The 19,678-nt window shown below is 35.6% G+C and overlaps 1 protein-coding gene across 13 annotated transcripts in view; it reads right to left on the bottom strand.

Moving 5' to 3' along the window:
• KDM6A (lysine demethylase 6A) overlaps nt 1-19,678 on the bottom strand; it is a 267,811-nt gene that overhangs the window by 64,506 nt on the left and 183,627 nt on the right. For all 13 annotated transcript variants that reach the window (XM_057495767.1, XM_057495768.1, XM_057495770.1 and 10 more), the window contains exons 9-10: nt 10,557-10,650; nt 7,735-7,861 (exon numbers count right to left, since the gene is read on the bottom strand). In XM_057495767.1, the coding sequence (XP_057351750.1) occupies nt 7,735-7,861; nt 10,557-10,650 (221 nt within the window). The remainder of the gene's footprint in view (nt 1-7,734; nt 7,862-10,556; nt 10,651-19,678) is intronic.

Genomic DNA, 19,678 nt, shown 5'->3' with positions numbered 1-19,678 from the left:
GAGAAGCTGAAAGCATTTCCTCTCAGATCGGGAACTAGACAGGGATGCCCACTGTCCCCACTGTTATTTAACACAGTACTGGAGGTCCTAGCCACGGCAATCAGACAAAACAAAGAAATACAAGGAATCCAGATTGGTAAAGAAGAAGTTAAACTGTCACTATTTGCAGATGACATGATACTGTACATAAAAAACCCTAAAGACACCACCGCAAAACTACTATAACTGATATCGGAATACAGCAAAGTTGCAGGATACAAAATCAACACACAGAAATCTGTGGCTTTCCTATACACTAACAATGAACCAACAGAAAGAGAAATCAGGAAAACAACTCCATTCACAATTGCATCAAAAAAAATAAAATACCTAGGAACAAACCTAACCAAAGTAGTGAAAGACTTATACTCTGAAAACTACAAGTCGCTCTTAAGAGAAATTAAAGGGGACACTAACAGATGGAAACTCATCCCATGGTCATGGCTAGGAAGAATTAATATCGTCAAAATGGCCATCCTGCCCAAAGCAATATACAGATTGGATGCAATCCCTATGAAACTACCAGCAACATTCTTCAATGAACTGGAACAAATAATTCAAAAATTCATATGGAAACACCAAAGACCCCGAATAGCCAAAGCAATCCTGAGAAAGAAGAATAAAGTAGGGGGGATCTCACTCCCCAACTTCAAGCTCTACTATAAAGACATAGTAATCAAGACAATTTGGTACTGGCACAAGAACAGAGCCACAGACCAATGGAACAGACTAGAGAATCCAGACATTAACTCAGACATATATGGTCAATTAATATTTGATAAAGGAGCCATGGACATACAATGGCGAAATGACAGTCTCTTCAACAGATAGTGCTGGCAAAACTGGACAGCTCCATGTAGGAGAATGAAACTGGACCATTGTCTAACCCCATATACAAAAGTAAACTCAAAATGGATCAAACACCTGAATGTAAGTCATGAAACCATTAAACTCTTGGAAGAAAACATAGGCAAAAACCTCTTAGACATAAACATGAGTGACCTCTTCTTGAACATATCTCCCCGGGCAAGGAAAACAACAGCAAAAATGAACAAGTGGGACTATATTAAGCTGAAAAGCTTCTGTACAGCAAAAGACACCATCAATAGAACAAAAAGGAACCCTACAGTATGGGAGAATATATTTGAAAATGACACATCCGATAAAGGCTTGACGTCCAGAATATATAAAGAGCTCACACGCCTCAACAAACAAAAAACAAATAACCCAATTAAAAAATGGGCAGAGGAACTGAACAGACAGTTCTCAAAAAAAGAAACACAGATGGCCAACAAACACATGAAAAGATGCTCCACATCGCTAATTATCAGAGAAATGCAAACTAAAACTACAATGAGGTATCACCTCACACCAGTAAGGATGGCTGCCATCCAAAAGACAAACAACAACAAATGTTGGCGAGGCTGTGGTGAAAGGGGAACCCTCCTACACTGCTGGTGGGAATGTAAGTTAGTTCAACCATTGTGGAAAGCAGTATGGAGGTACAGCAAAATGCTCAAAACAGACTTACCATTTGACCCAGGAATTGCACTCCTAGGAATTTACCCTAAGAATGCAGCAATCAAGTATGAGAAAGATCAGTGCACCCCTATGTTTATCGCAACACTATTTACAATAGCCAAGAATTGGAAGCAACCTAAATGTCCATCGATAGATGAATGGATAAAGAAGATGTGGTACATATACACAATGGAATACTACTCAGCCATAAGAAAAGGGAAAATCCAACCATTTGCAGCAACATGGATGGAGCTGGAGGGTATTATGCTCAGTGAAACAAGCCAAGCGGAGAAAGAGAAATACCAAATGATTTCACTTATCTGTGGAATATAAGAACAAAGGAAAAACTGAAGGAACAAAACAGCACCAGAATCACAGAACTCAAGAATGGACTAACAGGTACCAAAGGGAAAGGGACTGGGGAGGTTGGGTGGGTAGGGAGGGATAAGGGGGGGGGAGAAGTAGGGGGGTATTAAGATTAACATGCATGGGGGGGTAGGAGAAAAGGGAGGGCTGTACAACACAGAGAAGGCAAGTAGTGATTCTACAACATTTTGCTATGCTGATGGACAGTGACTGTAAAGGGGTTATAGGGGAGACCTGGTATAGGGGAGAGCCTAGTAAACATAATATTCGTCATGTAAGTGTAGATTAGTGATACCAAAAACAAAACAAAACAAAACAAAAAGGGCAGTTCCTGTGTGGTAACCTCCAACGAGTTCTACACAAGGGTATAAAGGGCATATAAAAGTGTAGGAAAAGGGTCTGTTTGCGTTTATACAGAAGATCAAAGCCTAATTGGGCTACCCCGAAAATGAACTAAGATACGATATGAAAGAGAACTTCCAACATCAGCACACTCTGGAAGACTCATGCCAGAAGATGATCATGAAAAAACCCCAACAAAGATCCACGCACTGCTACAGCTGTAGATGCACTCATCCCACCAGCTCCTGGACTTGCCATGGGAATGAAGGAGATGTCTAAGCTGGCCTGTGCATACAGTAAAACAACAAATTTGACTGGATCTATACTGTTGGAACTCAACCAAGAATTAGGAGAAGTGCAAATTGTAGCGCTCCAAAATCTTACAACTACAGACTATTTACTGTTAAAAGAACATAAGGGATGTGAACATTCCCCAGGAATGGGTTGTTTTAATTTGTCTGATTTCTCTCAGACTGTTCAAGTTCAGTTGGACAATATCCACCATATCATAGATAAGTTTTCACAAATGCCTATGGTGCCTATCTGGTTTTCTTGGTTTCCCTGGAGATGGTTGGTAATTACAGATATGCTTTGGTTATGTAACTATACTATTATGTTAATGTGTGTGCGCAATTTAAGTAGTAGCTTAAAACCTATACATGCTGAAGTTACTCTACAAGAAGATATGTCAAAGAAATTATCAATCTTCCCATGTTTTCTTCCGCCTGCTACTTGTATAGCTTTTCTTCTTCCTTCCTAATTACAACCCCTAAATAGAATTCGTGCCTCATATCGAATTTACCGAGTATCATAATTCTTCCAAGTGGTAAAGATACCTCAAGACAAATGCTGGGCATAGAAGCTACAGGGCATAAATATGCAAAGAAATAAAAAGCTAGTCATTTCAAACAATAAGGCTTCTCTCTCACTTACCAACTTTACATTTCCGTGTACGGCCCCGGAAGATGACTGGTTAGCCAGAGACGGGTAAGATTCCTCAAGGGAGGAACAACCTAAGACAGGCACAGTCGCAGGGGGGTCATCAGGTGAGAAATTGGGGATCAACAGAGGTGAGGCTTAGAACCTCACCCCCCCCGTTCTGAGAGAAATCTTCTGCATACGTGGATGTTTTATTGCCCTTGTCTAGCTTGGATTAACACATAGTCTACAGGCACACACCTGATCATCTACATTTGCTCTCTTACAACACTAAACTATGTTTTTATCTTTATCTTGTATCTACCTACCACTTCAGCATTCTATTAAAAATAATTATAATAAAGAGAGAAATGTGGTATCTACATATAAATCAAGTATAAAAATCAAATGAGTATTCTTATTTGAACTGTTTATAGTTCATAATGCATGAGCAAAACCGAAAGTTTCTGTGATGACTGCCCTTGTACTGTTCACTATGTAACTTATTCACTATGTAAGAATTTGTTCTCCATGTAAGAACTTGTTTGTTATGCCTCAGAAGATTGGAGACTGACGAAAATTAGGCTTGGGGTGGATTAATGATTGTGCATTAAGCATTGACTCCCCTATACAGAATTTTATTGTTGTTAACAACCATTTGATCAATAAATATGAGAGACGCCCTCACAAAAAAAAAAAAAAGTACACACTTCCAATGGTAAAATAAATAAGTAACTGGGATGTAATATATAGCATAAGGAATATAGTCAAGATAATGTAACAGCTTGGTATGGTGATACCTGGTACCTAGAATTGTCATGTATATAAATGTTGAATCACTATGTTGTACACCTGAAACTAATGTAATGTAATACTGTGTGTCAACTACCCTTCAATAAAAAATAATTATCTAAAAGAAAAAACAAGCCCAAGACCAATCTTGTAGACCGAGCAATATATAAAGTGTCAGTGCCTGACAGAGAGCACCTGCAGACTGTTTTATGAGGAGAGAATTCAGGAGAAGAAGTCATTAATAATGCCAAACAGGGACAGACACCTCAAAGAAAGGGAATGTTTAAAAGATAGTTGAAAATATGCTCTGTTTGTTTTGTTAAAATCAAAGTGAAACTCAAGATTCATGGACAAATTCGCTGGGAGGAAAAAACAGTAATTCCCAAAACCAATGTTTTCACATTCCACTTCTACAAAGTGAAAATAGGAAACCAATGTGCCCAAATACAGATGTCCCAATCCTACCACCAACCTCTTTTCCTCTAATAAAACTTAACTCGGATCCCCTGAGACAGCCTTGTGTAACTGAAAAAGTATTGGGTGATCCTCGGATCTATTCTCTGCTGATGTTAGTTACCTGTGTGACTATGACCTTTTTACTCCTTTCCACTCACTTTTCTACATCTCTAAAATTGACAGGGTAAGAGTGAACTGGTTGGCCTCCCTGGTCCCTCCTCCCAGCTCTAACATTCTACAGTCCTGTGATAACACAGTCAATGATTAGCACCAGTACAACAGCATTACCAGTTACACTTTCATTATGATATATACATGCCAAATGATGAACAAATTCCATCTTCAACACAGACCTGAATGCAGAGTTAAGTAATAAAAAGCCTCAGAAATATTAGGGTCATCAAATCCCAAAGTTGATTACTGACATTTGAGGTCTTCAGAGCTTTAATAACTTCAAAAATATAATTTACTTAGAAAAATTTTCTCACAGCAAAACAGGTTAGAAGCAACACATTAGAAGGCAGTGAAAGAGTATGAAAAGTAAACACCAACAAATAAAGTCTAAAACAGTACTTAAATTAGAATGGAAATAAAAAAATAATGAACATCTAACACTTCAATCTTGAACCCCATAACAAGTTAAATTTGGTACATATATCCTTAATTTGAGAAGTTGGTAAAGTGTGTTGTATGTTAGGAAAATTTGATCCAAAGATTCAAATAAAAACATCTCATTTGTTTAAAATGCAAAACCAGTTAACTGGAAAAAACAAGAACGAAACTCCTGCGGAAGACTGCTCACTAAGCTGAAAACTACAGCACTATTAAAATGGTAATTTTAAGTTTCATTATATATTAATTTTATATGCCTGGAATTAAGAAAAAAAACCTTTATACTAAAGACATCCACACTATTATACTGTATTAAACTACTAGTCTTTATCTTAGGTCAAAAGGAAAATACTTTCTGGTACACACTCCATTTAATCTGTATTAAAGAAATTTTCATATGTAAACATTAACACTACTAGCAGTGATTAGGCAGGCCATAGGTCCTAGTACTATACCTCCTTTAGTCACTCTATGAAACCTCCCAGGGCTGTATAACACAAACAGCAGTGATGGAGCTAGCTCCAAATACTAATAGTGTTAAGTTAGTTCATTTGTTCCATTTATTGAATAGCCGCCTTCCTAGACAAGGAGATACAAAGATGATGAGATTCAGTTCCTGCTCCTAAAGATCTTCAGTGAAAGAGAAAGTTTGGACTTTCAAGTTTTATTAGTGAGCAAACCAAATTAGACAATTTTACAAGCCTGGGAAGGTATTAGAAAATCCCTGTTAAAAACAGGTACTTTTCGAGTCAATTCTTGTTGTACATTAATGAGGAATCAATAGTTTTTTAAAGAAGGAAACATCTTAGTATTATTCACCCTCATACAAATAATACTTTGTTAAATTTAAAGGATAAATGAAACTACACAAAATACTAAAATTTAATGTGATTTTATGGCTAACTCACCCAAAGTGAAATATGCCTATAGAAAAAAACTTAAAATAGGATAATTTCAAAAGACCGTAAAATTGAAACCTTTAAGAGAAAGAAGGTAGCTAACACATAATCTAACCAGTCCTTCTCAACCTTAAGTACTACTGACACTTTTGGGCCAGGGAATCTTTTTTTTTTTTAAGTATCATTGATATACAACCTTATGTTGGTTTTAAATACACAACACAGTAGTTCAACAGTTACCCATATTATTAAATCCTCAACCCCTCTAGTGCGGTTACTATCTATCAACATAGTAATATGTTACAGAATCATTAACTGTATTCTCCATGCTGTACGACCATCCCTATGACCAACTTATATTGTGATTGCTAATTATAGTGCCCCTTTTTCCCATTCACCCTCCCCCCCAACCTAACCCCTCCCCCTTGGTAACCACTAGTCCCTTCTCAATGTCTGAGTCTACTGCTAATTTTTCCTTCTGTTTTGTTTTGTTTTTCTACTCTACAAATAAGTGAAATCATAAGGCATTTGTTGTTCTCCACCTCGTGTATTTCATTGAGCATAATATCCTCTCTAGATCCATCCATGTTATTGCAAATGGGAGGATTTCTTTTCTTTTTATGGCTGAATAATATTAGATTGTGTGTATGTACCACCTCTTCTTTATCCATTCGTCCACTGATGGACACTTAGGTTGTTTCCATACCTTGGCTATTGCAAATAGTGAAGAGATAAACATAGGGATGCACATGTCTTTTCAAATCAGGAATTTTATTTTCTTCGGGTAAATTCCTAGGAGTAGAATTACTGAGTCAAATGGTATTTCTATTTTTAGTTTTTTGAGGAACCTCCCCATAGTTGTGATAGTCAAAATGTCTCCAGACATTATGAAATGTCCCCATGGGGCAAAATAATCCCCCAATGAGAACTGCTAACCTAATACAATCCTCTTATTTAATAGGTTAAAAGAAAATTGAATCATCAAAAGGTTTAACTGTACCATCCATGACTCCCCAAACTTGGCCAAGACTTGCATCCAAGTCTCTCAGCTCCAGTACATTGAGTTTTCCACCATACCACAAAAGCTAAAACCAATTTGGAACCCAAGTGCAATCTGGTGATGGTCCAAAAACATAATCTATCAGATATATATACATAAGGTATATTTCAGATAATCAGTAAGCACAATTCAGACATTCAAAGAACAGAGAAAAGTTTAGACTTACAGAAAACTATTTTTACTACATGTCACTTCTCCTTTCCAACAAAACCAATAATAATACATCTACTTTCTTACTGTAAAATTTCAAGTAAAACTGTTTGAGATTTACTATTAATCAAATACATTCATTGTAATACCACTAGTCATAATTACAAATGGCAAGGTTCCATTAGCTACTGGTAGTCATAGGCAAAATGAGAAAGTAATTCTGTTTTGTTAAATAGACATAAAGAAAATATTAGACATCAGAAGGAAAGGTACTTAAATACCTGCAAGAAGAATTACTATCTGACAAGACATTTTAAAAACCAGCAATAATAATCCAAGTCAAATAAAATCCAATAAGCAAAATAAGGAATGCCCTGGGAGACCAGATTATGCTGTGAGAGACTACCACATTCAGAGGCTTTCTTTTATTTTTTAACTTCCAGCAATCTCTGTTGTAACATATTTAAAAAGGAAAATACTGATCAGGTTATATAAATGTAAACTAACATTTTAGACCGTAACTCAAATCTCTTAGCTAGAATAAACAAACGTAAAACTTTAGTGTCCAGTAAGTCTCACCTTCCAAGGAAATACCAGGACTGGCCAGAATTAGGATCTGCTTCCAAGGACTTTTGGAGATATTGAATAGCATAACTTTCCTTGGTGGCTTTATCTCCCAGAAGATCCACAGTGTGATGCATCCAACCTAGGACAAATAATTAAAAATATTTACCTAAATAACTTAATTGTTTTTTTATTTTTAAGTACACCAAACAGAAAACAAATAAAAATACTCTTTCAGTCGATTTATTCACTTAGTTTGACATACATATCCCCAAAATCTAGAACTGCCAATTCCGGCTAACAGAAAATCTGTTTTTCAAAGTAAGGTATAATCAAAGCTATGAAGAACTCTTATTCCAGAAAAATTAAAATAATCTTAAGCACTGACTTAACACTTAGTAGATTGCAAACTATAGTTTCTCTTTTCCTTTTTTAGTATTTGAAAAAATTCCAAGTTATGAAACAAAGAATATAAAGATGTTAAATCATATTCACTGTTTCAAGTGAAAATTTATGTGGATTTTAAGAATCTCCAAGATAGTCTATTACCCAACGTTTATTTCCAAGGAATAATTAAATAAAAGGCTATATAATCAATGACAATTCAGAGTAAAAACACATGTACAACCCTACCTTATTGGCACTGGCTACATATATTCACAACTTTTGTAAAATAAATGCTATAAGGCATTTTACAAACAAACAAAAACCCAAGGCTATAGGAAAAGTATACTCAAATAGTACAACAAATAAGAATGGCACAAAATGGGTACCACAAATGTTTAACAAATACATTTATATAGTGCATAATGTTACTTCTATGTGGAATCTAAAACAGTCAAATACATAGAAACAGAGAGAAGAACAGTGGTTACCAGCAGCCAAGAGGTGAGGGAAATGGGGAAAGGTTGGTACAAGGCTACAAAGCTGTAGTTACATAGAATCAGTAAGTCTAGAGAGTTAAGTACAGCAGAATGACTATACAGTTAATAATACTATAATGTATACTGGAAATTTAGGTGCTCCCAACACACACAAAACAAATATTAACTACATGGGGAAATGGATATGTTGACTGGCTTGACTGCAGTAATCATTTCACTGTGTATAGGTCTATCAAAACATCATGCTGTTTACCTTAAATATATACATTTTTTATTATAAATAAATAGATGGCTATACAAGCAATCAAAAGATTGGATCAAAGAATAGTATATTCTAAACCCTCAAGACACACAGGAATCATTTGGTTGAATTTGCCAGGAAATCGTGTTTCAGCTGTGGATCAATTCAAGTGCATAAAATCAGCTCTGCTCTTTGTGTGTAGTCCACAGTAAATGTAACAAATAAAGACCCTTATTTTCTGACATTATACTTGCTGTGCTCCAAAAGTTATTTTAAGGAAAATGAGTTACCATGTTTATGGAATTATGTGTCTATCATTGGTTTATTCATCTGTTCCTCCCTTATCTTTCCTGCTATTACTAGTAAGAACAGGGGCTAGAGTAACAAGCTCTAAAAGGAGCTTCTTAAGTAGCAGTGACAAGCAAGTAGGAAGGACTGATGTGCAAGCATAAATTGGACTCAATTAGAGAAAGCATTTTTCCTTTCAAAACCACGAAAAGTTTATTCATGCACTCTGAAATATGGCAAGACAATGCCAAAGATTCAGATATAACTAACATCAAAACTACTTCAATCCATTTCTTAAAAGATGTATGCTTTTTTGCTGATGACATTCTTCACTGCAGCTAAAATGCATAAAAACTTAATTCTAAATAGTGTGGATAAAAAAAGAATTCAAATACTAGGTGAATGAGTAAGCTGTCTATTCCAACAGCATCATTTTTTTCTTTTTACTTAACACAAACCTTTTTTTTACTATATTAATCAACTTGTTTTAATTTAAATATATAAATTCACATTATTCAAATATTATGTGTAACTCATTAAAAAACAAGTATTTAAATACATATACAATTTTTATAAGTATGGATAACTAAAGTAAAATCCTAACTATTAAATTAATTTAAATTAAATTAAAAACAAAAGTAAAAGCAAAGTTTTATATTAAGGCAATGTATTTATTTTGTACACTTAACCACATAATATGTATTAATATCATAAGTGACTTTGAAATTATTTTAAATGTCACATTATGAAAACATTCGTTACTACAATGTTGGTTAAAAATTAAGAATAAATAATTTGTCCAGACCAAAAACAAAAGCTGGGAGAAGAAAAAAAAAAACAAAAACCCAAATACAGACAAGAAACATTACTCAATAACTAGACAACAAAATCAAATGCTGGAGAACTCGATCACTATCTTTTTATTGATAGTGACACATTACATCCAAATGGCTACTACATTCTTTCATCTTCAACATTATAACAGAATGGCACACGTACAGACTATAGTGTAAGTCGTTCCACAATTTTCAGATAAAATGTTTCAGTTAGTACTATTGTTAAAGCTATGAGAACAAGCTTACCAACCACTAAGTTAACTTCAAGCAAATCACTCAACTTCATTGAGTGCGAAGCATATCTGGCAAAAAGAAAGTATTCGATCCCCTTCACCCATGGATTAAGTACTAGAAAGTAATTTGAGAATTTAAAAAGGACTAGCTGCACTAAAGAATTATACTGAGAAAGACTGTGAAATGACAATACTTAGAAGAGGGTGGAAACATGTTGGGTTCAGATTAATTCTATCAACTCTGGGCAAAAGAAGGAAATGGAATAGAATAAATACATGAGCCACCTATTTACCATCCCTGACACGTAAAAAACATAAAGTACTTATGATACACTAAATGTATACTATTACATACCTAACTGTTGTAAGACAGTTGCTTTTACTTGTGCAGAAAGGTTTTCTGTCTGCAAAAGTTGTTCATAAGCTTCCTTTGCAGAATGATACTTCCTCTAAAGAGCAGAAAAGAGATTTAAAGAAAAATAAAATTAGTATCTTTAAAGAACTAGCTCATATATTAAGATTTACACAATACTAATATTTTAGCATATTTTTTTGAATCAACTGAAAAAAAAAGTGCTAATTCTGCTACTGAATGTTCCTCTAAGACTAGACAGTTATGGTTAATAGGCCACCATTTCAGAGTACCTAAGACCGGTGAAATATTTAATATAAAAAAAGCATCATTAAAATATTGACCTTTAAGTATTTTACCTCCAAGTGTATAATCTATCCACCTAGAAACAGTTCCCAAGCAAGTTAACATGAACATGCCAAAAATGCTTTAAGAAATCTAAGGGCCAAAGTAGTTAAAATCTAAGTGTAAAGGATACAGTAACTGGTATATAAAATATCCTATGAAAAAATGTATAATATATATGATTTTAAAGACACTAAGTTTCCCATAGTTATAGTCTAACAATGTTTGTAATATTAAAGGCTCCATAGGCAAACTTGAAAGTGAAACCACTTACCCACATTTCTCTCCCGAAAGTGCTAATATGACTGAAACCTATTATTGCTACAGTCATAAAGCTTAAGACAAATCCTCCAAAAAAATAAAAATAGAAAAAGGAAAAACCAACAAAAGAAAACCTCATATTACCTTTAAAACATACTTGGCAGGACAATGGATTGAAGTGCCTTTTATTAGTATCACCAATAGTACATAGCTGCCTGAGGAAACAAACCTTTCTCCAATAAAGTAGGTAGAAATGCAAAACTAGCTCTGAGAGCCCCAAGCAAACCACTTAAATTATGATTCAACATCAATAAAACAGAGCTAATGCCCGATCTTTCTATCTAGAGTTGTCCTAAGGATCAAGTGAGGTAAGTAAAGGGCTATGGAAACAGATAAGGAGCTGACTACAGTATGTCAACATAAGGAAGATTTAAAGTACTGTCCACTGAGATTAACAGTGATTACTATATGAACTTTTAATTCATCAGCCAAATTAGTTCCCCCTAAATATTGATCAGGTCTGAAAAAGTCAATTAGGGAGTTAATGAAGAGTAAGGACCAACTTATTCAACTCAATTCCTTCAATTGGTATTTATGAACACCTAATAGATAACAGGAACTGCTGGGACTACAGTACAGGGAAGAATATAGACAGAAAAACAAATAAAATATATTGTACTGTATATGGTGACAGTATGATATTTCCCAGATGAAGATGAACACGTGTAGTTTAGAGTGCTAGCAGGCAGGGCAGAAAATTCAGAGACCAGCAAAGACAACTGCACAAAGACCTTCCTAAACCATGTTAAAGACTAGACTGTGTCCTAAACTATAAAAGAGTACCACTGAATGAGTTCCACGTAATAAAACAAAAACATCAATCTTCAGAAAAATTTAACAAATTCACTCTCCACAATGTATTATTCATGATACCAAGGACAAAATTACCAGACTTAAAAAGAATCGGGAAAATTTTATCCATGTTCAATAGAAAAGGAAATTAATGAACATCAACCATGTAATAACTGCAATGTTAAAATTTGCAGTTTTAAAGAGCTATTTTAACACTGTTCACAGACAAAAAGGAAAACAATCACAATGAATGGGCAGTAAATCAGATCACAGAAAGAAAAAGAGAAACAAAGGAAAACACTAGAATTGAGAAATACTGGATAGGTTAAACAGATTTGAGATTAAAAAAAAAAAACAACGAATTTGAAAATAGGTCAACAGCAAATATCCAAAATGAAGCAAAAAACACAAAATGTAAAAAAAAAAAAAAAAGGAAGCCATCCAAAGATGTATGAGACAATAACACACAGTCTACCATTCATGTAACTGGAATACAAGGAGGAGAAAGAATGGGGCAGAAAAAAATACTGACAATATTATGTCTGAGAAACTTCCAGAACTGATTAAAGACATGAAATCTCATATCCAAAAGACTAAAAAACCACCAGCAGTGTAAAAGTAGAGTTAAAACCAATCCCTGGGCACATCAGTCAAATTCTTAAAATTCAAATGCAAAAGGAAGATGACCCTTAGAAGCAGCCAGAGAAAAACAGCAAAATACAAAGGCTACAATAAGAATGATAGCCAATTTTATGCAACTGTATCAGTTATTAAACAAAAATGGACTAGACATTCCAAACAACAAAAACAGAATAGATTTACAAAAGAGCCAAAAATGTAGTATTTTTAAGAGATGTACTTTACTTATAATAAAGACACATGTAGGTTAAAATAAAAGGCTGTTAGAAGATATCATGCAAACAGTAAGCATTAGAAAGCTGAAGTGACTAGATTCAGATCAGATTCAGTAGGCTTCAAGGCAAAGAATATTACCAGAGTTAAAGAGGAATATTTCATACTGATAAAGGATTAACATGTCAGGATGACATAACAGTAACAAAGCTTCAAAATACATGAAGACTGACAAAACTAACACTGATAAAATACCATGAACTAATCTACATAAATTTCACTAATTGTCCTACTAATGTCCTTTTCTGCTCCAGGATCCTGTGTTTAGGTAGCATGTCTCCTTACATTCTTCCAATTTGGGACAGATCCTCAGTCTGACTTTCATTACCTTGACACTTACAAAAAGTACTGACTAGTTATTTTTGAAGAGCATCCCTCTGAAATTAATAAAAACCTTGTGGAGAGGTATTTATCATTCCTCATACATAAATTAGAATTCTACAGTAAGAAAGAGGTATCCCCATTCCCCCATTTGTTTATTCAATTACTCATTTATATTAGCATGAACTAATAGATCTTATTCTGTAACTTATATTTATTATACTTACTTGTTTTTAAACTTTGCATCAGATTTGGTGATTCGGAACCCTATCCCCTCAAGCTGGCTTCTGTATCCTTCCCACATGCCCCACCACATGAGCACTTCCTTAGTCATTGACATCACAAAATATTTCAGGGCTCAACATTCAAAGCATGTACTCAGAAAGATATCTGCAACTCATGTTCACAACAGCATTAGTCACAATACCCAAAAGGCCACACAAGTGTCCACCAACAGATGAATGGATAAACAAAATGTGGTGTTATATATACAATGGACTATTATTCAGTCTTAAAAAGGAGTGAAATTCTCACACATGCTACAACATGTATAAACCTTAAAGACATCATGCTAAGTGAAATAAGTCAGACACCAAAGAAGAAATACTGCATGATTCCACTTATATGAGGTACCTAGAATAGTCAAACTCAAAAGAGACAGAAAGTAGAATGCTGGTTGCCATGGACTGGGTGCAGGGAGGAATGAGGGTTGTTTAATAGGCATACAGTTTCAGTTTAGGATGATGAAAATGCTCTGGAGATAGATGGTAGTGATAGTTGTACAGCAATGTCAATGTACTTAATGAACTGTACACTTAAAAATGGTAAAATTTATGTCACATATATTTTACAATTAAAAAAAGAGGGCACCAAAGCACTATAATCTGTAGTTAACTTTTAGAAGCAGAGACTTTGTTCCGTTATATTTTTTAAATATGCTATAGAATGACTACGTGCAGAAAGGACTTTAACTATTATTAACACAAATATCTCTTAAGGTCAGATTGAAAACTATTGTAAGCCCTCACCTACACACAAACACACACTTTAAAATACAGAAATGAGGAAGTTTTTCTTCATTTCCAATGCTCTGGAACCAACTATAGAGTATTAGAATTATCTGGTCTTTAAAGGCTTGGTAGAATTCCCCTGTAAAACCATCTATGCACTGTGCTTTCTATAAGGCATTACTTAATTTTCTCTATTGCTTTTTATAACTTGTTTAACTTTAATGAGGTCAATTTTGCTCTTCTCTATTTCCCTGGAAAGTAGTCTGTTTTAAGTTGTCAAATTAATTTGCATAGATCAGCTAAGTAGTCTCATACGACAATTCTAATTTCTTCTGTTTCTAATGGTTACATTATTTTGTGTCTCTGTGCTTTATCTCTTTTCTCCCCTCGATCAAGTTAGCTAGTGATTTATCTATTTTGTTAATTATTTCAGAATACCAAGACATATTAATTAGGTCTATGTTTTTCTCTCATTCTCACATTTCTTAGGAAAAAAAAAAAATTTCTTCCTTCCTCACAATGTTAGTTTTCCTTACATTGATTCACCCTTCAGTTCATGTTATAAACTCTACATAATCATGACATACTTAATACATCTTTGAATGTCAGCGAGAATTTATTTTTCTTTCTTTAGAATTTTTGGATTTGTATATATACATAAATAAAATGAGTCTACAATGTTTCAGGAATAAACTAATGTTGGATAGTTAGAAAATGTTAAAAATGAAACCAAATTCTTATAAAGTGTTATTCATAATAACACTATTTGTTAACTATACTTTCTTGGGTAATAGTTTAATTAGTTCTAGTACATATATACAGAGATATAACACAGCTCTACATGTATTGATGTGGAATGATTTCCAAAATAAAATACTAACTGAAAAAAACAATTTAAGCAAGGTCAAGAGAGAACATACATAATCAGCTATTGTTTCAATAAATTAAGTATATGTGCAAACATATATATGGATTTACTTACATATGCACTGAGTATCTCTGGAAGGATATGAAAAACACTGGTGGCTTTCAGGGGAAGAGGGGGGAATGTTAGTTAAGGAAAAGGAGGGAGGATACCTACTGTGTATTCTTTCAGGCACTTTCATTTTGGATTATCAATTCAAAAATAAATAACAAAACTAAAAGGGAGAAATCCTGTATCTTTAAAAGGCTAATAAGTTAGATGGTTAATTGGTTATTTCATTAAAATCAAGGAAAAGAAAAGAAGGCCAGTTAATACTATTATTACTATTAGAAAAAACGGTTCTAGATGTCTCAGCTAATAAAATGGAAAGGTAAATTAAATAATTGAAATGAATGTCCAAGAATAATTCACAATACATTTATGTAGAGATAAGACATTATACAGAGAGACAAAAATTATCTTCACCTAGAACTGGTGTTACACACAGAAACCTATGAGTACCTAATTTTTAAAATCTACTAAGAACAGATGTGGGGGAGGTAACATCCCATAAACTTATCCAACCTGAACAGAAGAACTGTTCTGATCCAGCAATTCCACTTCTGGGTAAATTTCCAAAGGAAACAAAACCATTATCTCAAAGAGGTATCTGTACTTTCATGCTCTGTAAGGTATGGAAGTAACCTAAGTATCCCTCAAGAGATGGATCAAGAAAATGTGATATATAAATACAATGGATTAGTATTTAGTACTTGTATTAAGAAAGAAGAAAATCCTGTCATTTGGGACAACATGGATGAACTTGGAGGGCATTATGCAAAGTGAAATAAGCCAGATAAAGACAAATACTGTATAGTATCAATTATATGTGGAATCTTTTTTTTAAAAAAAAAGGTGTGCTGGGGGATGGGGGGGGGGGGGGCGCTGGATTCATAGAAACAGTAGAAAAGTGGTTGCCAAGGGGTGTGGTTGGGAGAAATAAGGTGAGGTTGGTAAAAGGGTACAAACTTTCAATTAGAAGATGAATAAGGTCTGAGGATCTAATATAGAACATAACTATTTGATAACACTGTATTGTATAACTGAAATTTGCTGAAACAACAGAACTTCAATGTTCTCACCCAAAAGGGGGAGTGGGGGATGGAGATGCAAGATGATGAATGTGTTAACTAAGTCAATGGGGGAAATCCTTTTACAACGTATACATATATCAAACCATCATAGTGTACAATTTAAATATCTTATAATTTTATTTGTGAATTATACCTCACTAAAGCTGAAAAATAAAACCCAAACTTAAATTCATGATTAAATTAAGCAGAATTTTAAGGGGGAATAAAAAAAGTCATATACCTCCATCCTACAAAAGGCCTTTTAGTCTTTCAATTTTTTATAAGCTCAATATCACAAAGCCATTGTACTTGTTAACACCTCTTTATTAGAATGACCTGGCCATACCCACACCCACACACCCCCACATCAGCCCCATAATTGTATTACTGGTAGGACTCAGCCCAAACGGATCCTACTCAAAAAAGGCATTCCTAAACAATTCTAGTTAAAAAAATATTCTAGCACTTTTTAGCTTTAATTATGGTCTTACTGTTTAATCTTGTAAAGGCCAAGGACAGGACGTCTCATGGTTTGTGAAATGATACTGAATTTCTTTCTGTATTTACTAGCAGAGACTTCTTCCTATATAAAAAACTTCCCTTGAACTATTTGGTTACCTAGCAGTAGCCAGTAACCACATATTAGTACTTATAATTTAAAAGTCCATATTCATGTACAAGGTCTATAGGTATGAATCACCTAAAGTATAAAAAGTAACCTTCTATATAGGTAGGTGGGCAGGTAGTCCAATTTTACTTTACTTAATTTTTCACCTGAAAATAAAAATCCTTGTTTTAAACACTGGGGAAGAGATTTTTCAATCCTTTCATATGCTTAGAGTGCCATCTTTCTGTCATTTAACACTGATTGCATGATTTTTTTTTTGCTTAATCTTAAATGGGAACTACAATTTATCAAATGAAAGATCAATGGGGGAAGGGCTCTGTCCCCACATTACCTCCCTTCACAAGATTAAAAATTAACGACAGCTTCTCATCAGAAATAACGAAAGCCAGAAGACAATGCAATATAAAGTTCAAAATGGTTAAATTAAAATCATCAAATCAAATTCCATCTCCAGCAAACACTCATCAAAAATAAAGGTGAGAAAACTTCTGCTCCAACTATTGTCAGAACAGTGAATCTCACTAAAAACTAGAAAAGCTAACAAAAAATCAGAACCCATCCTTTTGAAGGTAGCAGGGAGCTCCTGAGGTAATGAGAAGAGGAGGAGGCTAAGACTCCAAGCAAAGAAAACCTTTGGAGAAGCAGCTGATTTCTGTAACTGTTTTCACCCTGGGGCCTTTGCTGATCTGGCAAAAATCACAGTTGGCAGAAGCTAGGATTGGTATTGACAGGTGAAGATTCTGATCCATAACAAACATGTATTCTCACATGCATCTTCTCAAGGTGGATAAAATCCCTAGATTGGTAGGGTTTGATTCCGCGTGCGTGCGTGCGTGCGTGTGTGTGTACATGTTGGGGTGGGGTGTGTCCAGGAATCTGATGTTAATATTTTTCAAGCACCCCATGGTAACTGTGAAACCAAACAGGCCTTACAAATATAAAAAACAGTATTTTTTTCCTCAAAAAAGCTATTACAAAACCGTAAAATTGATTTTTTGGGCAAATTATGATTACCTTATACAGTCTCATACCAACTTATGCCTGATTTTCCAGACGAATGCCTAGAGTAAATGTTTGTGTCATACCTTTTAACACACAATTAAGCAAAATCTGCCATACACAAAATGTTCTAAAATTAAAGTGAAGTTTTTTAAATATAGCAGTCATAAAAATGGTAGTAATGACATCACGAGGTGACTAATAATATGCCTTTCAAATAATGGTGACATGTGGAAGGGGTATTTCAACCTTAAGAAAAAGTGAAACTAAAAACAATACATTGTTGTGGATAAAGTGAAGGTTCCTGCAGCCAGGATTCTCACCTGGCCTTGGTCGGCTAGCTCACTACACACGTGTAGGCAATATGTTGCTACTGACTCTATATACAGTACTCTGGGCAACATGGTGGCACAGCCACACAGGAGTGCAGGAGGCAGAGACTGGAGTGGTGGCAATGCCAAGAATGAGGACAGAGACTGAGACAGATGCAGGAGTAGAGAGGCCCAAAGGCAGAGACTGGCTTACTGCATTCAGACTCACTCTGAGTAGACAGGATTCTAATGACTGACCTGCCACTGTGGGAATAAAGTTGGGTATAAACCCTCTCATCCCAAGAACGTTCCACTGTCATTTTTCACTCTCATTGGTATCCATAGTGAACTTGCCCAGGGCTAAAACCCATTGGCAAGACAATTGGCAGGACTAATTGTTAACCAAGGAAAAGAATACACTGCCTTTATGGAAGGGGTGTTTCAGCCGGCTGCTCCTATGGATAGGGAGACATTTGAGTGTCCCCCAGTGGACATGTGGTCTGACGCGGCTTGCTTCTGCGCTCCATCCCAAGCCTGGGAAGGGGTAGAGGCAACACCTGAGGCAGTAAAGTTGGCCCTCAGCAAAATAGGGAATTCCTTAGAGAAGCACAGTACCCGTAGGGCGGTGGGAACGGTGGGAAGTTTTTTTCTCATAGTAATGAGAGAGGCTGTAAGGGAGAAAGATGCCTCCTGCAGGAAGTATGAGAAAAGGCAGCACAAGAACGTGAGCTGCAAGCAAAGTGCCGTTGAGGAGGTAAAAAATTTGTTGCTGACTGAAATGGCATCACTATGAGGTGCTATGGAAATAGTAAAGGATGTCATGGTGGCCTGAGAAGCAGCAGCACGAGAGTGCAGGCTGCCAGGTGCCATGGGGCATGTGAAGGATGTAGTGGAGCCATCAGCCCCAGAAATGAAGGAGCAGAGGTCTGATGAACCAGGTGGGGGTAGAGGTCCTCCCAGTGCCAGAGGCATCAGCCCCTGGTCGGTTGAAATCCCACCCAGTTGAAAGCTGAAAAGAAAACAAAGACTTGGCCATGGTGGGCTCCTCCAGGAGAGGTGCAGCCCCCTCCCCAGGTCATGGAGCACGCTATGTTCTGCTCCTATCCTCAGGCTCAAGCAATAAAAGCATAGAAGGAAATAACAGTCTGCTACCCGAAGGAAGAATTAAACGGCCCCGTGAAGGTCATGAGGACCCAGATGTGGGTTGATTTGATAAAGGCAGGAGCAGACATAAATTGGATGGAAAGTGTGGATAAAATGAAGGTTCCTGTGGCCAGGATTCTCACCTGGCCCTGGTTGGCTAGCTCACTGCACATTTGTGGGCAATATGTCATTACTGACTCTATATAAAGAGCCATGCCCAGGGCTCGGGGCAACACAGTGGCACAGCTGCAGGAGAGGAGAGCAGAGGCTGGAGGGGTGGCAGCATTGAGGACAGACACTGGGACG

The sequence above is a fragment of the Manis pentadactyla genome, chromosome X (genome assembly GCF_030020395.1).
Source record: "Manis pentadactyla isolate mManPen7 chromosome X, mManPen7.hap1, whole genome shotgun sequence".
NCBI lineage: Eukaryota > Metazoa > Chordata > Mammalia > Pholidota > Manidae > Manis > Manis pentadactyla.
The sequence above is the reverse complement of the archived record's forward strand: the minus strand, read 5'-3'. Positions and strand labels throughout refer to the sequence as shown.